The sequence below is a fragment of the Thunnus albacares genome, chromosome 8 (assembly GCF_914725855.1).
Source record: "Thunnus albacares chromosome 8, fThuAlb1.1, whole genome shotgun sequence".
In the NCBI taxonomy this organism is placed as follows: Eukaryota; Metazoa; Chordata; class Actinopteri; order Scombriformes; family Scombridae; genus Thunnus; species Thunnus albacares.
Window position 1 is genome coordinate 20445407 of NC_058113.1, and position 21876 is coordinate 20467282.

Consider the following 21876-nt stretch of genomic DNA (forward strand, 5'->3'; position numbering starts at 1 on the left):
ATGGCGGCAAAGAAACAAAGTCATTAAAATGCTACATTTATTGTGTGCAGCTCTGTGTGAAATGCTACATTGAACATTATTTTACAGTACGTCATTGTCAATGTAATGGCCATACCTTTGTGTAATTAGCCTACTTGACAGAAATGAGAACATGGTTAAGATAAGTGGTACCTTATCTCAGATAAGTGGAAACTTATCTCAGTGGTATTATATGCTTTGTTAGAACTAAGACCCCATTTCCTGTAAACACTCTTGCTTCACAGTAATAACGTTGCAAACTTGGTATCGCTAGTTTTGCTCTTAGTGTTTTTGGTTTTTCTTCATGATTCATTGCTTTGCTTCATTGTGGAGGATAAATGTGTTGAAAGTGATTTCTCCATCAGCTGTTTAACTTAATCCACCAACATCCATAGTCAGAAACTCTGAAAACCTTCCAGAAATTACAGAGAAGACTAGAATAGAAAGAATACAGAAAAAAATCCTAATAAATCTGACCCAATTGTGCATTACATAAGATACAGTGAAGAGGTCATTTCAGGCTAACAACCCTCTTGGCGTTGGACTTGGTAATAATACTAATGTCTATAAATGAATATGTTAATGGTTCATTTATGTTAAAATGCAACACATGGCACATTCAAATAACAAATAATCATTCAGAATTATTGAGGATCATTATTTCACTCCAGATGATTTAAGTTTGACAATTCAAGTTTCTTTATTGATTAATAGACCATTCTCATAAATATTTACCTGTCACGTTTGATTTTACCTGTTTAAGAAAAAGTGAGAAATGACAATACACTTACCTGTTTACTTACCTGTAAAAGAAAGGTGACAGAGAAGAAGAAAATAAGATTGGATAGTTGACCTTTAAATTGAAAGAAAACACACATTATTGTTGAAAAATATTGAAAGAACTTGTGTACCTATGTAAATACTTCAGAAAATAATACATTCTCAATGAAGCTGCCAGAGATGAAGCATCGTGTCAGAGCGTCTTTATTTTTATCTCCCCTTTTCAGGGCGTAACATGTACAGTACAGTTAGTGGAGCAGACGGCAGTGCAGCTCTGGAGAGCGTCCCATCTTTCCTCTGCCATACTATTTGTGGGGTCTGACGGGCGAACTGGGAATAGCAGGATGATTCAGCGCTACAGGGTCAGGATCTATGATAATGTACCATGGGGAACATTTCCATATAATGAACACAGTACATCTTCTTTAGAGGCCCTCTTGAGGAACGCAGATGAGGACACACAGATAAAGAAAAACGAAAGAAAGGGAGATCAAGGGATATTTCAAGAATGAGAGAGGGAGAATAAAGGAGGAGGACGGAGAGAAAGGAGAGGGAGCGGAGGAGAATAGCGGAGACGGTAATAATGAGAGAGAAAATTTAATGGGAGAGACAAAGAAGTAGAAGAGAAAGAGGTAATGTTAATGCAGTAGAGCTGGCAGTTTGTGCTCCCTCTGCAGCACTTGTGAACAGGACTGGCTGTGTTGAGCACTTGCTCTTTCATATCAGCCTCCTGCTGCTACTGTAAAAAGAAACACTGAGAAAGAGTTTTGCGTGCATGTATTTATGTATTTATGTGTGTGTGTGTTTGTGAATGCACATCTGCAGCCCTTTGTCGGGAACCTAATAACAAATTGTCATACTGGTTCTTGATTTGTATGGATAAAAGACGCCTATAATGAGCCCCATAATGTGAGCTATTTAATGCACCATTCAAAGGAAGCTGCCATGTCTGTCAATCACATGAACTTCCAAGTCTCTCCGTGACAAGCCTGGGCTTTTGTCCTGAAGTCTTGTACAATAAAGTGATACAGCGATGACAGACATGCACACACGCCCAACTCACAACCCTGCATCTGTTAAACATTCATTATTCTTCGTCCTTGTCTTGCAGAGAAAACCGCTACGAGCTACAGAGCCAAACTAGGCCGGACCGAGTGGCTGCTTCTTTTCACGTCCACTGCTGCTGGAAGCTGTTTCCACATGGCACACAAGTGTGAAATTGGTGAGTAGATTACATGTGAGCTCTGTGATGGGCCAGCAGCTGGTCCATCTTTACAGGTCAATACTGATCAAAAGGGAGTCCATTTTTTTCACTTATATGTGCAGATATCACGGCACCAGTGAACCTTTTCATTGGAAAGAAATTGTATTTATTGATATAAATCCATTATAAAAGACTATACAGTGCAATTTCCTCATACATTTTCCACTTGATTCATCCTCATACTTAATATTACAAATAAACAATTAAAAACAAATAGAATAAAAGCAAACTGTACTATTTCTGCATTATATGCATCAAATCAGTGAAATCATGCCAACATCCCTGATGATTAGAACCCATTCTCCTCTAAATGTACATAAAAAAATTAAGCTAATAGTCTTATAAATGGTCAGATCATTGACTCATAATTGAAGTTTAGCCTTGGCTTGACCCATTTGCAACTCTCAGCTAAGCGATCAAGGAGCCAATACAACGCCTCACTGCCCTCTGTCAATACACCTGGCCTGACCTATTGGCTGAGTTGGAGAGGAGAGCAGATCCATAGCATTGACAGCCCCCCTCCCCCTCTCCCCCGTCTTCTCCTCTGCTCTCTCATTAGATCCACTCTATTAAACTCCTTATGCATCTGTCTGTAGGCTTCTGGCCAGGGGCTGGGAAACAATCGTAGAGCCCTGCTGGTGGTCAGTGAGCTTCACGATAGCTTAGGAATGGAGAGAAAGCTCTGAAATACACTGCATTTACGGGCTGTTGAAGACACTGGTGACAGTAGAAATTGTCTTTGAGCAGGCACATAGTATTTGTGTGGCATTAATGCTGTACAATTGGGAGAACAAGTAACCTCTACAATGTGATTATATTCAGCATGTGGTTGTGTTTGAGAAATAACATTACATGGCTCTGATGAATGTTGACTTTGGTTTCTGTGTGTATGCACTGTACAGTAGGGGTGTGTGTGTGTGTGTGTGTGTGTGTGTGTGTGTGTGTGTGTGTGTGAGAGGTATCATTCAGGGGTGGAGTTGAGTCGAATGGGATTGTGCGGCACAGAAGAGGCCGAGGGGTCAGACATGGCTGCAGTTGTCACTCCCATCTTCTTCAGGGAACGCTCGTCTGTCACGGAGATGGAGCGAGATAAAACAGGACGAGAGGCAGCTGGTGTGCCTGAAAGAAAGAAAGAAAGAAAGGATAGATAGACAGATAAGAGATTTTTTTTATTGCTCCTTTTCCCTTTGTCCATAAATTTAACATGTCATGCCAATAAAGCAAATTGAAACTGAGAGGCAGAGAGATGGAGAAACAATAAGATACACATGAGTTGCAAGAAACAACAGGACAGAGATAAAAGAGGAAGAAAAGTGAAAGAGGCACTGAGAAGAAAAGCAACAAATGGAGAACCGTGTTGGAGTTTTCAATTTGTTTAAGTATACTTAAAATCTGTGTTGTACACTTAGATTACAGTTAGTTAAATCCCTCGTTGGTATTCAACTCACACACCCGATTTTTTATTAGACTCTCTAGAGTAAATGACATCCATTTACTTTTATTACAGCAGATGAATGAAATGAAAACTATTACTCGGTCTGTGCTGAGATACACGCAGTAGCAGTGGTTGGCCTGTAGGGGGTTATGGCGGTGCAGCGAGCTGCAGCAGGTTGAGCAATGACTGCAGATTTGTTGCAGCTTGATGTCTCTCAATATCGCAGAGAGAGAGAGAGAGAGAGAGAGGAGAGAGAGAGAGAGAGAAAGAGAGAGAGAGAGTGAGCGTACATGCAGAGCGCAGGCAGCAAGATGCTACGGGCCATATTGGGAATTCTACCTTTGATATCTCTCACATCCAGCTGAGGTTCACCAGAATAACCAGCAGGGGGCAGGGTGACCACACACACACACACACACACACACACACACACACACAAACATACATGTATGCACACACGCACGCGCGCACACATACACAGACAACACATATGCCCACACACTCCACCAGGCCTGACATTTGCAGCTAAGTGCTGCAATGGCTGGTTATTTATGTTGCAAGGGCTGGTGATGGGGAGAGTTCAGCAGGTGGCTGCATTACAGTGTTTATCAGACCGACGCAGTGGCATTATCACTTCATGAGCCAGTCTACACTCTTATTCAGTCCTTTACATCTGTCTCTCTGTCGTCCTTTTCTGGGCACACACCCTCTGTCTCTCCCTCCTCACTGCTCCTTGTGTTGTGAAATGCCTTATGACTGCTCTTCCCTCTCCATTTTTCTCTCACAGATGTACACCAGCCATCTGGGTACTTGTAGGGCACAGCTAAAGCACTAGTGGTGCAACCAGCCTCAGCTCAAGCCTGTTAGCATTAAAGAGTTATTAATTCATGCTATTATGCAGTCCATTGACAGCAGTGGATTACATGGCAGGGTAAATAAATAGCTGTTCAGATGTATTGTAAATTCCTAATGATCCAAAAATGTGTGCCTTGGATGGGAATCTGTGTGTTTTTCTCTCTGTGCTTCCTCTTCTTTACATTCTCACAGCTCTGCTACAGTATATCTGCTGTTTATTATGCTGAAATTAAATGCAAGAATAATTACCGTGGAGCACAACTATACATTTCAAACTTACTGTTCTTTTCATCTACTGTGCGACTCATTACACTCCGTTTTCACCTCCATCTCTCTCTACCTCCACAGCTCTCATATCCAGCTGTATTCTCTCTCCTCTCCCCCACTCCCCTCCTCCCCCTCCATCCCCTCCCGATTCTCTGTGGTATTTCTGTACAGTGCAGGTCAGGAGCTCCAACCCCACCTGTGTTGTTCTGGCTTGATTTGACTTTGCTGTTGGTCTTCTCTTGCATCGCCCGCTCGTACTCTCTCACCTCCTCCAAACTCAGCCCTGTGGGGGATAGCACAGCACGCACTGCATTAGAATAGAGCATCAAATATGTATTAAAGTTCACCACATGTATATTGAGGGTAAAGTTATATTTAAAAATACAACAAAGTAAAACTGCACTGCTCTGTTATATTTTGTATCTTAATGTGAAACATTTGCATTGTGACTCTTTCTGACCCACCGTGCCACTCGTCTACCCACGCTACGGCTTGCCTGTGGCCAACCAGAAGAATGTCCCGGATGTTCTGAGATGATACAGAAAACAAAAACATGGTGGGAAAGAAACAAAGTCATTAAAATGCTACATTTATTGTGTGCAGCTCTGTGTGAAATGCTACATTGAGCATTATTTTGCAGTACGTCATTGTCAATATAATGGCCATACCTTTGTGTAATTACTTGACAGAAATGAGAACATGGTTAAGATAAGCGGTACCTTATCTCAGATAAGTGGAATATTACTAATCTCAGTGGTATTATATGCTTTGTTTCATTTCCTGTAAACACTCTTGCTTCACAGTAATAACGTTACTAACTGAGCATTGCGAGTTTCACTTTTTTTTTCTTCTTGTGAAAGTGATTTTTCCACTAGCTGTTTAACTTAATCCACTAATCTCCATAGTCAGAAACTCTGAAAACTTTCCAGAGAAATACAGAGAAGACTAGAATAGAAAGAATACAGAAAATCCTAATAAATCTGACCCAATGGTGCATTACATAAGATACAGTGCAGAGGTCATTTGGGGCTAACAACCTTCTTGTCGTTGGACTTGGTAATAATACTAATGTCTATAAATTAATATGTTAATGATTTATTTATCAAAATGCAACACAGCACATTCAAATAACAAATAATCATTCAGGATTGTTGAGGATCATCATTTCACTCCAAATGTGAAGTGAAAGACTCTAACATACAGAAATTAATACTCAAATTGAGCAGAACACTTCATTAAATTCAATTAGATGTAAATTTTAATTTTTTCACTTTGTCTTACACCTATAAAAGCTTGTATCTTTAATTGCAGATCTTATCTTGATCCAACCCCCTTAACATCAGCACAGGGAAAAAGAAAACTTTGTCTCACTTTGTGTATGAACTCTTCAGTCCTGGTCTGGAAGCCGTAGACCTCGAAGCTGCATTGCACCCTCTTATAGGAGCACATAATGGGCCTCTGGTCCTCTATCCAGCCTTTCTCCAGAGGCCCTCGGCCAGTTTTACTTGACTGCCAGCAACTCAGGTCCTACAAAGAGCAAACAGTGGGTCTATATGCTACTTGCTGAGTCTGCAGAAACTTTGGCCCTCTGAGGCATGTTCAGAGGGAAGCTATGGATGTGTATGTATGTGTATGAGAGAGTGAGTGTGATGATACAGTATGTGTGTGGAGGTGGAAGCAGATTGTTGCTCAACACATTTCATAAGAGAAAAGTGTGATAACATACATTATGCATCTATGACCAAAGGATGACTGCAATCCATGAGATTGGTGTGCTTGCGTTTTTTTTTGGTTTTTTTTGCATGTACGTGAATGCATGTGCGCTTGTTTATGTATCTGCACCTGTGTCAATGTGTGTTTATCTGCATGTACCAGTCCTGTGAATTGACCTTTGGGTCTATGGACTGGCTGGCAGTAAAAATGTGTGAGACTTAGTGGGAAGGGAATGAAGATTGGGCAGATTGGGAAAAGTGTGTGGGTGTATTACTGATTTATGCTCTTTCAGAAGCAAAAACACAAGCAAGTAAAGAAAAGAAAAAGAGTGTTTTTGCATTTTGTATGATAATTTGTGTGCTGGTGTCCACATTATTTCTATATTTCCTAAACAAATAATTCAGCATTTTAGGAAATATGCTTCTTTGCAATGTAAAAAAAGACATATTGTGTCTTTATCGAGAGTTATGAGCTGTAACTACTGCTTTGCAACCAGTGATCAGCTGCATTGACTTCCTTCCTCTATCTACCTCTTTCTTTTGTCTTTCCCTTTTATACTTCTGTATTTCTTTGTATTCAAGTTAAACCAACAAGATACTGGTAGTTGTATTTTTGAACTGGACTGAGCCAGGCTAGCTAGGCGTCTTCCAGTCTTCATGCTAAGTTAAGCTAAAAGCTCATTTTCCCTTGCCTTTAGCTCTATACTTAGTGCAAAGACTTGAGAGTGGCATTGGTCTGTCATCATCTATAATAACAAGGCAGAGAGTGAGGTTGCTGTTAACACTTAACTTTGTCAGGAACAAGCCCTACAACTTCCACATACCTGTTGAACTAGTATCTATTTCTTTCTCCTTTTCTTTTAGCATTTAACAACAAGAAAAAATGCTTAGCCTTATTTTTATTCACATTAATGATCCCATTCATTTCTTTTGAACCATAACCACTTTAACTGAAACCAAGTCATTTTATTTTTTTTGCAACACATGTAACACTTATGTTTCTCACCAACATTGCACCTTTATAAATTCAGTCTCTTGGGTGGACGTGAGTGTCTGTCTGAGCTTGTAAAATACAGACGGGTGACAAATTAAAGGAAAAACTGGTACAGACCTGAATGCTTGACCCCTACAGTGACCCAACCAACCAACCCAATTTAACACCTATGGGAGATTTTGGACTGACGTGTTAGACAGCGCTCTCCACCACCATCATCAAAACACCAAATGAGGGAATATCTGTTTGAAGAATGGTGTTTATCCCTCCAGAAGAGTTTCAGAGACTTGCAGAATCAATGCCAAGACTCCCTGTCTGTTCTCCTGTTTTGTCGCCTCACTTCCCTCTCCTGAGCTTCTCCGCCCATCTCCCCGCCTGCACTTCATCTCCTCGTTAGTTCAGTTAGTTTTTAAGTCCTGGTTTTCAGTTCAGTCTTTGTTGGATCCTTTGTTCTGTCTGTTCAGTCCTGTTCAGTTTGATCTGCTTGTCCCGTATTCTGTTTTGATCAGCCAGCTTTTGTTTTTGCCTGCACAATCTCAGAATAAAGAAATTTCTTCAGATTTGCTCTGCTTGCTGTCCGGCATTTGGGTCCTTTTCCTGCTACTCTCCATGACAAGTAAAGCTTTAGAATGAACTCCTCCCTCTTTCCACAAGCTTTTCATGGTGGCCACAACTCGCTCAGGCTCTCCATTGGCTTGTGGGTATCTTTGGCTGCTGATTATGTGAGTGAATCCACACACTCTGGCAAAGTCTTTGAAGAGAGTACAGGCATACTGTGGGCCGTTGTCTGACATCAGCAGCTCTGGGACCCCATGCTGAGCAAAGATGTTCTGCAGAGCCGATATGCCTGTGTTGGCTGATGCAACATGGAGATGGGCGACTTCAATATATTGAGAGAAATATTCAACCACTACAAGGTAGGTGTTCTTGTCCCAGATGAATAAGTCTGTCTTCACACATTGCCATGGTCTCTCAGGTATAGAAGTTGTCAACAGGGGTTCCTCCCTCTGTGTTGTTCTGTGTTTTGTGCATATGGGAAAGTTTCCAACTTTCTGGCTAATATTACCTGAAAGTCCTGGGCACCAGACTGAGTGGCGGGCCCTGGCTCAGCACTTGACTATCCCTTGGTGGCCCTGATGGAGGATGTCAAGCATTTCTTTTCTTAACAAGCTGGGGATGGCAATTCTTTTTCATTTCAGGAGACATCCCACAGCTAGGGACAGGTTCTGTCTCTCCTTCTAGTAAGGTCCTACAGGTGGCAGGTGGGCTTTGTCAGGCCACTCAGTTAGACAGTTGTGGATTAGTGTACTGGAGATGGTGTCTTCTTTCTGCCTCTCTGCAAGTTGCTGCAGTCTAACTTCAGTAGCTGGGAGAGACTGTCTGGGTCCACAAAGATTTGGATGTCTGCCTCCTGCTCTTCTTCTGCCTGAGTGACCATGTGCTCCACTGGTGCTTGTGACAGTGTGTCTGCGGTGATGAGCAGCCTTAGGGCACATGTACAATGTCATAGGAGAATTTCAGTCGGAATCTCAGGATTTGAGGAGGAAGCTTGTCCAGCGCCTTTGTACTTAGTAGGGGCACTAGAACTTTGTGATCCATCTCAACTGTGAACGTCATACCAAGCAGGTACGATTGCAGGTGCTCGCATGACCAGGTCACCACTAATGCCTCCTTCTCAATCTAAGCATAGTGTTTCTTAGCATCAGACAAACCTCAAGAGATGAACACAACTGGCTTACAGTCACTACTGTCTGGCTGTTTCTGGATCAGTACGGTGCCAAGACCAAAGGACGATGCATCAGGTGACACATTTCTGCTTTGGATGAGTATACAGCGAATGAGCTGAGTTCTGACTTCAGCCTCTGAAAAGCCTCTCGTTTTGATGCTCCCCAATACCATTCTGTCTTCTCAGACAGAAGATCTTTCAGAGGTTGTGTGAATGATGCCAGATGAGGCAGGTCTTGCCCAGGTAATCAGCCATGCCCATCACTCTTCTGATGTCGGCAACACAGGTCGGATCCGGCATTTCCAGAATGGCTTTGACCTTGCTTGGGTCACGGTTGACTCCCTCAGTGGTGATGCAGTGTCTGAGAAACATAATTTTGCTCCTGGCAAACTCACGTTTGTCCTTGTTAGCCCTTCATCTCTCAGTCTCCTGAGTACCTGTTGCAGCCTGGTATCATGTTCAGCCTGATCTTTGCCATACACCAAAATGTCATTAGCGTGGCATACCACTCCTTTGCAGCCCTCCAGCATTTGCATCATCCATCTCTGGAAATGTTCTGGAGCTTAGGAGATCCCAAATGGCAGCCTTTTGAAACAGTAGCAACCAAATGGGGTTATGAAGGTGGTCAGGAGAGTGCTGTCTTCGGTTAGGGGAATTTGTCAAAATCCTGATGTGGCATCCAGTTTGGTGAAAAATTTAACTCCTGAGATCATAGCTAGAGTGTGATCCACAGCTGGTAGGATATGTCTCTCCCTCTTGACCCACTTATTCAGGGGTGTCAGATCTACAGACAGCCTGAGTTTCTCCTTTGATCTTGCTTTGGGCACAACCACTAGGCCGGCACACCACAGAGTGGGTTGAGTGACCTTAGATATCCCTCCCATTGCTTCCATGCCTTCCAGTTCTGCCCTGACTTTATCCCGCAGTGGGAGAGGGACTCAACGTGGGACAGACAGGGCATATAGTGTGGCCCCTGGCTCCAGTTCAATCTTGTATGGGTCCTTCAGCTTCCCCAAACCTTTGAACACCATGGGGTAACTATTTCTGATGTTGTCTCCCACCTGAGTCAAGGCCTCAATGACTAGAAGCCCCAACAGAGGTTTCATCAGTTTGACCACCACATAGATGTCCTGTTCAGTTGTCTTGTTTCCAAACTCCAGTTCTCATTTGAAGTATCCTCTTACGTCCAGGGCCTGCCTGCCCGGATCATACAGGGGTATCCTGGGTGGCTGCAGCGTCCCATGCTTGTCTGTAGATTAGTGGTGGCTCAGAATAACTAACTCCAGCTCCAGTGTCTAATTTGAACTCCGCTGTCTCTCCACTCAACTCAAGAGTTTCTGTCCTCTCATGTTCAACACTGTCAATCTGAATGACCACCTCTCCAAGAAACGTGACACCTTCTGCTCAATGGTCTGCAGAATCTGCATTTGTGATATTCTGCATCTTTGGCGGGGCAGTCCTTCCTCTGGTGATTTGTTGCATTTCCACATCTTCCACAACCTGTGGCTCTGTTTTTATTTTCTGGCTTGACTTGTGGGCTCTATTTTTGTCCTTTTGTGCCTCTCTCGGTCTGCCGCCTTGCATCTAAGTTCTCTGACTGCCTCTCATTTAAGCTGCCACGTAGTATTGGCTGCTGCTTCTTTATTTCCTCACTGTGATGCACCCTGGCTATAGTTTTGACTAATGTGAGTTCATGATCTAATTGCAGTGACTCAGACAGTTTTTCATCTCTTAGGCCAACAACAATCCTGTCTCTGATCAATTCTTCTCTTAGATCTCCAAATGCACAATGTTCAGCTAGACTATGGACGGCAGTAATAAATGCTTCAGCACTTTCTCCAGGCTCTTGATTGTGCTTGTTGAACCGTGCACACTCAACAATAATGTTCCTTTTGCTCACACAGTGTTTCTCAAAAGCCTGTTTCACATCTTCATAAGATTTTTCCTGATTATCATTTAAGGGCAAGACATTCATTTTGTTCCCAGCTTTGTCCCCTAGAGTGTACATCAGTGTATTTACTCAATATTCTTGTGTCTGTTTATCCAGGCTTGATGCTATTCTGAAGCGCTCAAAATGTCTTATCCACTTTGACCATTCACTTGCGTTATTAAAATCAGACTTTGCTGGTGGGGTCAGTTGTACACTGCTAACTGGAGCTGCTGCTGCTTGTGCTGGCTCACTCATCTTTTCTGCCTTTCACGTAGTTTTCTGTTAATTCGCTCATTTATGTTTGTCTGACTTATCCACAGCCTGTTTCCTGTGTTATTCCCCAACTTATTTTTACTTAATTTATGGTTGGCCAACAATTTTTTTTCGACACTGCTAGCTTGTTTAGCCCATTTAGCTACTCACTAATTCTATTTTTCACACAGGAGGGCTTTTGACTGTCTTAAGGAGGCATATCCTTCTCCCCCCTTTGGGCGACTTCAGATAACTTTTCGAAGCTTTATTCTGACACCATGTTAAGTTATCTATAATAACAAGGCAGAAAATGAGGTTGCTGTTAAGACTTTACTTCATCAGGAGCAAGCCCCACAACTTCTGTCCAGTATATCTGTTGAACATGTATTCTGATTGGCTACAGCATTTAACTGTGGTTAACCCTTTATTCAACAGTCTCCCAGTTTCCCAAAGCATAGTTCCCAAAATATTGAACCATTCCTTCAATGTAATTAAAACACTTTTTTTTCTTGATTCAAAAGAGTAAACAACAGTATATGTTTGTGTGTTAATAAAAGAACAGTATGTACCTCCGACTCTTTGTAGTGCTTTTCAGGGATGGGGTCACTCAGGATATCCAGTACACTCACATCCTCTGCTGGAGTCGGTGTGTCCCCAAACACCTGCATTCAAACAGATGCGGGGAGGTCATACAGTATAATGAGAGCAGACACTCACACACCCTCTCAAACACATATACATTCACTCACTCAGTGGAGGAAAGGATGAGAGTAGATGAGTAACTGTGTTGAAAACTGAGGTCACACACCATAACACCCCTCTCTATATCCCACCCTGAGGCCCTTGGAGCAACTTACACTGGAGTGAGCAGAGGAGAGAACAGACAGAGAGAGGAGCGGGCGAGGATGAAAAAAAAAACAAGGATGTAGAAGGGATATTAAAAGGGATAAAAGAAGAGTTATGAGGGCGGAATACACTTTTCCTTGAGAGGGATGGCGGTGGGTGGTGGGCGCACTTTTATCTGACCTTGTCAAAAATTTGTTCTAATGCTCCGCCGAAGTTGTACATTTCACAGCTGAAAACTAACAAATAAAAAAAACCTGGTGTTAGATAATAGCCCGCTACGCTCCTGTGGTGCTCTCTCTCTGGTCTGTGTCTACCCAAGGTCTTGCTCCCTCTCATGGAATGTGTTGCATTAGCTGGATGTATTGTGTTGCTTTCTACAACATGCTCAGGGCATGATGCTCTCACGGTTTTCTCGTCAGACTCATTGTCTCGCTCTGTCTTCTGTGTGGTGTATATATTCATAGAAAAACAGAAAGCCTTGAAGGTTACATGATCATGTGTGTAGGTCATGGGTGTTTGTTTGGAATAAACTTATGTAACATTTAACAACCAGTGACATGAAACAGGAATCACCACATTTCTCTCCACAAGCAGATCCCCAGATCTCCATTTTTTGACATGTTGGGTCTTGTTACTTTCTTGATTACCGAGCGCAAGCACCAGAACCACACAGAGTTGCAATTGCTTGTGAATGTCTGTGTGTGTATTTTTATGTGTGTAGGCCTTGGACAAAATGCAGCATGGCAGCCGTGCTCACCGCGCTGCATGTCTGGTTAATAGATCTGCCAATAGTGCATTTTGTGCTTTGCTTGTTTTCCTTGTAATGGGCACATCAATTTGATGAACATTTTCTTTGCGCTGTAGAGAAAATTGTGATTTCTCTCCTTCTCTTTGTCTTCTCCCCCTGCCCCTCTAATCATTCCATCTTTCTCACCTCTCGCTCTCTCTCCCTCATACTTACATTGTTGTTACTTCCGTTGTTGTTCTCAAATCTCGTCTCAATACGGATGCTGAACTTGGGGAGAAATGATACCTACAGGGTGACAAGAGGTAAAAATGAGGAAAAAGAGTTGAGGGGTAGAGACACAGAGAGTGGATGCTAGTGCAGATTAGATCCTCTGATACTGGAAAGATATGAGAATGAGCTCTGTTGCATTCATGTACAGTAAATGAAGTGTGAGAATACTTACTGAGTACTCTGAAGCACCAGGGACGTTCAATATGGAAAGGGAGAAACAGCATTAGTTACTCATACATGCATGAACACGCAATAGCTCCATGGTACCACAGGGGAATACATGCATACACAATGATAAATATTTGATGGTACCAGGAAAACCAGCTGTTAAAAGTAAATAAGTTTTGTATAATGCATTAAGGTGAAAGTAACCTGATGTTTAACACAAACAAAGACACTCAAACACAAACACACAAGCACCTGTGATGGTGTATGGGTAGAAGTTCCAGGCCTTCTCTGTCACATAGAAGAATCGCGGGATGAACGCTTTCGCCCAAGACGGCAGTTTACTGAATCCAAAACAAGAAGAAATAAGAATCAGTCGGAGAGAGTGGAAGAGTGGGTAAGAGAGTCCGAGAGAGAGATTATGGAGAGAGACAGAGAGATTCTAAGTGGTTTTTGTGCCATTTATAGCCAGATTACCTGTAGGCTACTCTCACCACAGCGTTCATTTGTATGACTCATTCCCAATTACACCTGTGGTGATGAATTGTAACTGTAGCTTCTAGGTCACATGTCAGAACATGATTGAGGTGGGATACATTCTGCACTCACTGTACTTAAGAGTGTGCGTGTGTAAACTCGTATGTCTATCTTTGTGAGGACCAGTTTGAGATTTAGACCTCGGGAGTGAGGACATTTTTGGAATGTGAGGACCTTCAAAGAGCTGTTTAAGGGTTAAGACTTGGTTTGAAAGGTTAGAAAAAGGTTTAGGTTCAGTTTAAGATGAGGGATGGAGTTAGATATTTATTTGTATTTGTTAGGGCTAGAGAATGCATTATGTTAATAAGGGTCCTCACAAAGATAGAAATACAAATGTGTGTGTGTGTTCTGGCATTTCTTCACTAATGAGGACTAAATGTCCCACAAGCACAGAGATTAGGAAAATCCTCCACAGTGAGAACATTTCTTTACTTCTCTAAGAGTTTATTTTAGAATTAGGCCTTGGGTTTATAGTGGTGATTAGAATTAGTGTTGAGGTTACATTAGGGTAATGAGTGAGGTGAGTTTAGGGTTAGGAAATGAATTTAGAGTTAAAAGAAAATTCTGCTTGTTTTCAGACTGGGCTTTTCATCATAATCACAATTAATAGATTGATGAACTGTCACTGGTTTAGGGGTTAATATCAAATAATTCTTTAACCACAGTAAAACAGACATTACAGTCAGGCTTCAAATTCCTGCACTTCTTATTTTAACCCATCCTATTCAGGGTTTATAAGCAGTATATTATAAAGCACAATAAGATAGTTTTAAGTAGACATAAATACATTTTTAAGTGTTTGTTAATGTATTTGTGTTTGTTCCTGAAGCATTCATAACTGGTCTATAAACAAATCATTCACAAGCGGGTTTAAAACTATTGAGTTTCAAGGTTCATTCTTAACCGTGCAAGCAGTAGTTTAGCAAAAAAAAAAAAAAAAATCTTAACTCAGTGTCCACCAACTAGTTCTACTTAAAAGATTTCTTGAGGAGCTTTCAGCCACAGCTCATGGACTGCATAAGGGTATGATGTTTAGTAATGGAAAGTGAAGAAGTATTTAATATACTATAATATATATATATATATTATAAAAAATATAAATACTTGGAGTTGAAGTTCTTGACATATTGACAGCACATCAAAGCAATTATTTTACATTTCGGGATATACTCTAATTCACCTTTTGCAGAGTTAGATGAGAAAATCAGTATCACTCTCAAGTTTGTATGGTAATATGAAGCCAGCAGCCGGTTAGATTAGCTTAGCATAAAGACTGTAAACAAGGGGAAAAGGGTATCCTGTTCATTTCCAAAGGTTACAAAATCTGCCCATTAAGGGGTTTACGTTCCGGACAATTTCTTTGCTTGCAGCAATAACTTCCTGGAGTCACTGCAGGTTGCCTGGTAACTGCTCCCAGCTAACAAACAGTCATAACCCCCGTAAATCCTCAAATTGTAATTTTTACACTTTCTTTTTTTTTTTTTTTTGCTGTTGTACAGATTCAACAAATATTATACGACATGCTAATTGGTGAGCTTGAGAGGCGGTAGTAGCTGCATTTTGTATTTTGTAGCCTTTAGACAGAGCCAGACTAGCTGTTTTGCCCTGTTTCATGCAAACTAAGCTAACCAGATGCCAGCTGTGGCTTTATATTTGCCTATATTTTCCTGCCAGAAAGATCAATACCAGAAAATTAGATGAGATGTTCTCATCTAACTCTCTGCCAGAAAGCTGACCCCACCCACAAGCCGCCAACTTATTTTTTACCAGTCGTGTTTACTAAACACCGGTCGGCTCAGCAAGCTTTGCCTGGGGAGCAACGCGCTGTGGTTTTGTTGTGAAATGTGTGCTTATTACCACCTTTGGACTACCAACAGAAAAAACAAAAGGGTTAAGTTATGTTCTGCTCTCGCTCTGGAGCTTGTTTTCTGCTCCTTTGTTGAGGAAATAATGTTGTTTTAGTTGTGTGTGTGTGCTCGGGAGTGGGCGACTTGTCATTGCAGAGGTGTTTTGTTGTGAAATGCGTAGTGGTTGATGGAGGCAGCTAGCTGTCTCATTAGCTGGAGAACCAATATCTGCAGGGTGTTTCTACTCGGATAGCACTGTTTTTATTGTGGTGGGTGTTGGTCATATGTTGACGTTAGTTGGAGAGAGGCTAGGCACTCGGCAGCATGCAAAAACGTCACATCCGTTGGATTTTCACAGAAAATCTGGCCCAGGTCCTTCACATAGAAATCTCTCCAAAGGCTGATAGACCCAACCAACAAAGTTGTGGAAGGTCTCATCTTTAGAGTTTACAACCCGTTCACTCATTGGCAATAAAAAACAATTAATACATGTAAATTGCTTCATAATTCTAACATATAGGACCTTTAAGACATGTTTTGTATCCTTATCTGTATTTTATTGTATTGTCACTCATCATCCATTTATACACCAGCCTGCATTTATGGATGCCCAACATTTATAAACCATTTATTACCTGTTGACATACTGCTTCTAAATGCTAAATAGGGGGATTTAAAGTAAATTGTTACCATTATTTTGAATGTATGACTAACAATTAACAAAAAGTACCTGATAATTTGTGCTTATTGTGCATATAGTTACGGTGTGAATAGCTTTTAATACCTTTTAATACACTGATGTATTTTCAACAATAGAAGATAAATATCAGAGGCTAAAAATGTCCCACATATGCTATAATTACCACCATCAGGATGACGTGGGTGTGTTTTTCCCAGTCTGTATTTACACAATCAAAAATACTTGAACTGTTTTCTGGCCAATGAGCTCATTACAGTACAATAACATTTCCACTGTAACCCCACAGTATAGGCCTCAACATGTTTCTGGTATTTGGACTTTGGATGTAGGCAGGTTCCACTGTAGTATGACTATTACTGTGCTGTTTATCTCTTATGGCTTGTCAGTAGTGATACCTTCAACCTGCTTTACAGTGAAGTAAGAGATCAAAGATTGAAGAAGAACTGGCAACCTGAGGATAAAGCTCAGTTTTCAAATTGGCAGAATTATAGTTCAGCAACAGAATCATTAGAGTGCACTCTACCTGCTGAGGTAGATTCGCTTCTCGGTCAGCTGTCCTGGGCCGTGCTGGGGATGAATATCTGATTCGTTCCTCACCACCTCCACCCCTTCTCCCCCACCACTCTGTTCACAGCTGTGCTTACTGATCATGTACAGCTGCCCAATCCTATACTGGAACCCGAGGAGAGGTTTAGGATGTGGTTTACAGTGGTGAAGATGGGGGATGGGGTAAAGAGAGAAAAAAAAAAACTGTGATGAGAAAACGTGAAGCTGAAAGTATAATCATCTTCCATCATCCTCAATCTCCTATCAAAGTGAGTGCAGGGTCAGTTTCATTCACAAAGTGTTTGTTGATTATGGTCATGCATTAAGACAGTGTTGCAAAATTTAAACTGAGCAGGTATTTGTATTGTTATTTCTGTCTACTTTGTACATGCAACATGTATTACGTGTCTGTTCATCCGGTCACATCAAATCAATAAACTGCGCACTCCATTGAAGTAATTATAATAAGCACCACCCACTTAGTGGAAGCTCTTAGTAGCTGGTGAGAAAACAACAACAGAAAATATCCTGGCAGCAGGTTCAGCCACAGTTGCTGAGTCTGGTTTTGTCTCGACAGGCACTTAGCCTACTCAGTGCTGCTTATGCACAAGTTTTGTATTTGCTCTTCATTTTTTAAATAGTCACTTGCTGTGTACAAAGATTTCCCTCAAGTGACCATATCAGACATCAAAATTTAATTTGGCCAGTGAGGGTGAATGCATGGTGTGTAAATTAGGGGGGATGGGACTTTCTTGTCTAGTGCAGGCCTAGTTTGAGCTTGATGCCAATGAGTCGGGTGTATTTTGTGTTAGTGAGTCGAAAGAGGACGATGCCTTTGGGCACCGGCTCTATGGATGAGCTCAGCCTGACAGAATCAGTGTTGTCTTTTCAGCAATTTAAAATGACGTGCATTACACAGTAATTATTTTTTTCCACTGATGCTGCAATCTACAGTATCTCTTTGTATTCCTCCATAACTTGTTTCTGTGTACATGATTATGTTTGCTTTAATTGCAAATCGCTTGATGAACTCTGTTTATAAAGTTATTATGAAAAAGCAATAAAATTATACTGAAAACACAAACTGTTCTGCTGTGGCCACCGTAATGTAATTCATTTTGTCGCCCTATATCGATGTGCCACTAAAGTATTATTTTAATTAAAAGGAGAAACAGAGAAAAATGGGGAGGAAGAGAGAAAGACGAGGGCAGATATCAGTTTGTCATCCTTCACTGTACACTGTCGAAATCACTGTGACACTCCTCCTTCTTGTTCCAATTACTGTGGAATGTCAACATTCAATATTTACTTATTGAGTATTCATAGAACTTAATTAATCACAGTGATGGATGTTTTTACACAGTAAAAAAAAAAAAGTAGTGTGTTAGTCTTAAGACTAACACGCTACAAAGTAGTCAGCCCATCCCACACAAAGGTTTTGGATCTTTTTCACTTTTCTGGTTAATTTCAGCAGGAAGTTGAAAGACTTATATATCCTTAAATCACTACTACGCACTCTGAAAAGCTGTGATGACAGATGTGTAGAGAAACTCATTCACTGACAGTATTTGGCATGTATTTTCCTCCTACTGTCTTGGTGAGGATAGGTTTACAATCAGTGAGTTTGATATAAATTCCTGCATGAAGTGTAAATATAGCTCATCACTGAGGGGCGGCGACTCTGCAGATAGTGTCAGTGTGACAGCAACTGAAAATGAAAGAATTTATGATTTAAAAAATATGCTCAAGGCAACTTTTTAAAAAAAGAAACTTGTGATAAAGTAATAAAAGGAAAGACTTGAGTTTGTTATGTAACCCTGGATTGGATCACTGACAATGAAAATGAGATAGATTTTGCAAAACAAGATTTTACAAAAACCTTTTCCCAGAATAACCACCACAAGCATTTTTATCTAATCCCCCCCCCCAAAAAAAGTTAGATAAATATACAGTATATAATGCACATTATTGTGTAATTTAGATGAGCACTTTCATACTGCATTATGTTTACGCGGCAGACACTTTTGCTCAAAGTGACTTACATTTTTCCTTCATACGGGCAACTTGGAGTTCAGTATCTCGCTAAAGGAAACTTCAACATATGAATCAAAGCTGAGTTACAACCACCAACCCTACAATTAAAGGGTGATTAACTCTGCCACCTAAACCACAGCTGCCACCTGTCTGCTTTTCTCACAGTGGAATACAATAGTGAACATTCTTCAACATCACCAAGCTATATTGTGTTACAGGAGTGCTTACTGGATAATTCATACCTGAAAATCAACAATGCACCCCTTAAAAGTGGAGCGCAGTTTAGGATGTTGTAAATGGCTTGCACTAAGGTAAATGTCACAATTTGATACCACTGCCTCAAATAAGCTGCAGTTATACTTGCATTACATTCAGACGAAAGAGGATTTGCTGCAAGCTCAAGTTTCTGTGTGCCCTGTACTGATACAGTAAATCCTATTTTGGACTGCTATTTGTCACTGTCATTGTTATGGTAACAGGTAGAATTGAAGGGGAGGGAGCGGAGGGACGGTATAAGAGGTGGTGAGGACATTTCTTTTGAAGGGCACTTTGGCGCATAACTCCCTCTTCCTCCCCCCTTTTCCCTCTGGCGGGATCTCCTTTGTTTACAAACCTGCAGGCCAAATGCCTTTGTTTGCATTTAGGTCTGGCCAAGCCGTAACCAGTCCAACTAGTTTCTGTGCAGCGAGGAGCGCTTCAGCGAGCGAGGGAAGCAGAGAGGGAGACAGATGGGGGAGATAATTTAGACACAACAGCAGTGCTATGATGCTGCCGGCCAGGTGTTTCGCGTTGGCTCCGTCAGATTGGCCGAGTCCGTTGGTGCTGAACATACCTCGCTACCCAATGTGCCAAGCTCCCACAGAGCAGCTACAGGAGGTCTGTGTGCTCTGTTGGCAGTTTTCTTATCAGCACATTAACACTTTCAAGATTACAACTTGAAACAACACTTCCACATTTGAAATATAAACCCCTCTTGTCTTCCAATTTACAGTTGTTGGAGGGGAAAACTCAGTGTGTGTGTGTGTGACAGAAAAAGTGTGGGAAAGACAAACACACTTACCTCATCCACAGTCAGTGGCATGCATATACGGTACTCTTTCATCAACATGGTGCTGTTACAGAGAGTTTGTCTTTGAGAACTGAGTCTCTGTGCTTGACTCTGTCTATCTCAGCTGTCTTGGTTGCATAGTAGACACTCTCAGGAAAGCTAACTGCTGCTGCACCGCAGTGACCTCTTTTCTGACGCTCTTCTTTCCCTTGTTTTGCTGATGTCAGTAGTCCATGGAGTTAAGTCCAGTCCTCTCTGTCAATGAGTATCTGCTGTTTTCTTACTTTTTCTCCCTCGCTGCTCCTTTTTTTCTTTTCTCTCCCTCAATTAATCTCCTGGACACGACTTTTTTTAACCGCTCTCTCCCTCCTTTTCTTGTTACTTCTGCTTTCTCCTCTCCTGCCTTCAGCTGCCCTTTCTGTTTGTGTGTTCTGCTTTTCTCTCTTACTTTCTGTTTACTTCCTTGCACCAAAGTGAGAAAGTGGTAATTAGCTGTGAGGTGAGATTGAAACCTACTTCTTACCAACTCTACCTGTTCTACTCTGTCCCTGCCTCTCTGTGCTTTTGTTTTAATTCCTCCCTAGACTTCTCATGTGTAACCTTGCTGACAGCTCAGCGCTCCTCCCTTTCCCCTCAACCGCCCTCCGCTGCTTTCAGTTCCTCGCAAATTCCTTCGCCTGTTTCCTCCTTATCTCTTTTTTTCTCCCGCTCCCTCCCCCTTTCTCTCCCTCCCATAGTATCCACTCCCCGCCCACTGTACTTTACTACCTCCTCACCTGTGTCACCCCCTCCTTCTCTTTGATCACTATCTGTTCTTTCTTCTCTGTCGCCAAGACTGTTTTCAACAATAACACTATTATCTTTCTATATCTGGCAACATTAGGTAACACGGTTGTTAACATTAGTCTTTGAATTTGAAGCACATTCCTCAGACAGGCCCCTTCCCCACTGTGACACTTCTTTCCCAACACTCAGGTTATGACAGCTCTCATGGTATATAAATGCCTGACACACGTGGGTAGTCAGGATGGGCCATTGGATTAAATATTACCAGAGCCATGAGGACTTCCATTAAGCACAGCGCCAGACTCGCTTACATTGTATTACCTCGTGACCTTCAGCTGGGTTTAATTGAATCTGTGTTTGGTCAATGAGTAGTGGAATCGAAGCAGTCATAATTTCTCGCCCGTGTCTGTCCTTGAGTCGCGGGCCATTCTCCCTTTGTGTGAGTGAGCGCTGACGGTGACTGCCAAGCACATATTGTTGCCTCCCCATCAAATAAGAGAAGCAGATGTTTGGCTTCATTGGGTCAGTCTGACGGGGCCAAAACCAATAACTGGCTCTGGATTCTTCCTCTCTGGTGGAATTCACTTGCTTTTCTTAGTGTCTTGAGACGGGGCCAAAGTGGCTCTCTTCTCCACATGTCTTCGCTATCATCCGCTCTACCATGAAAGAGCAGTGAAAACAAATTCCTGGTGGGGTTTGCTCTTATCTTATCAGATCAGTGTTTAGAAGAAGGGAAGCCACTTCAGAGAGCTGAGGTGTGCTTTGCTTGTCTTCGCCTCTATTCTCTCTGGACTCAATGCACACAGAGCTCTGACAGCACATGCATCACCACAGTTTAAAGGATGATTGGTGGTGACTTAGACATGTATTCAGCAGTTTATCAAGTCATTGATTACTTCAATTGATTATCTAATTGTGGTTTCCGGGTTGTTTGGGAACAGGGTTAATGGTAACTATGGTGAGAAATGGTGGCACTCTCGGATGACTGATCCTGCAATTATGAAGTTGATCAAAAGATTAGTTTCCTGATTGATCCTGATTGATCATTGGATGAAATGGACGTTTACTGTAGTCTAAGATTTATCCTTTGTATTCTTTGAAAATGTGATACAGAGG

General features: G+C 41.7%; 1 protein-coding gene and 1 long non-coding RNA gene across 3 annotated transcripts in view; one reads left to right on the forward strand and one right to left on the reverse strand.

Moving 5' to 3' along the window:
• The window catches only part of LOC122987577, a 29831-nt gene that overhangs the window by 2197 nt on the left and 5758 nt on the right, over window positions 1-21876 (forward strand). The window contains exons 2-3 of one of the 2 annotated variants that reach the window (XR_006404527.1): window positions 1910-2020; window positions 2965-3067. This is a non-coding gene — a long non-coding RNA (uncharacterized LOC122987577). Of the gene's footprint in view, window positions 1-1909; window positions 2021-2964; window positions 3068-21876 lie in introns of those variants that run through there. The other variant, XR_006404526.1, reaches the window with a different exon arrangement.
• On the reverse strand, window positions 2973-20568 carry pitpnc1b (phosphatidylinositol transfer protein cytoplasmic 1b). The gene is made up of 10 exons (XM_044359517.1): window positions 19987-20568; window positions 16870-17018; window positions 13518-13606; window positions 13270-13277; window positions 13041-13112; window positions 11803-11895; window positions 5991-6146; window positions 5084-5147; window positions 4816-4902; window positions 2973-3181 (listed from the first exon to the last, which is right to left on the reverse strand). Exons 1-10 carry the CDS (start codon window positions 20032-20034, stop codon window positions 3024-3026), a joined length of 924 nt encoding a protein of 307 aa, XP_044215452.1. The 5' UTR covers window positions 20035-20568; the 3' UTR covers window positions 2973-3023.

Excerpts from the sequence above, each read along its gene's own strand:
- pitpnc1b (XM_044359517.1), bottom strand. The coding sequence starts at position 20,034 with ATGTTGATGAAAGAGTACCGTATATGCATGCCACTGACTGTGGATGAG. Across the intron at positions 17,019-19,986 it reads TGCCACTGACTGTGGATGAG|TATAGGATTGGGCAGCTGTA; the intron begins GTAAGTGTGTTT and ends CTCGGGTTCCAG. Across the intron at positions 6,147-11,802 it reads AGCACTACAAAGAGTCGGAG|GACCTGAGTTGCTGGCAGTC; the intron begins GTACATACTGTT and ends TGCTCTTTGTAG.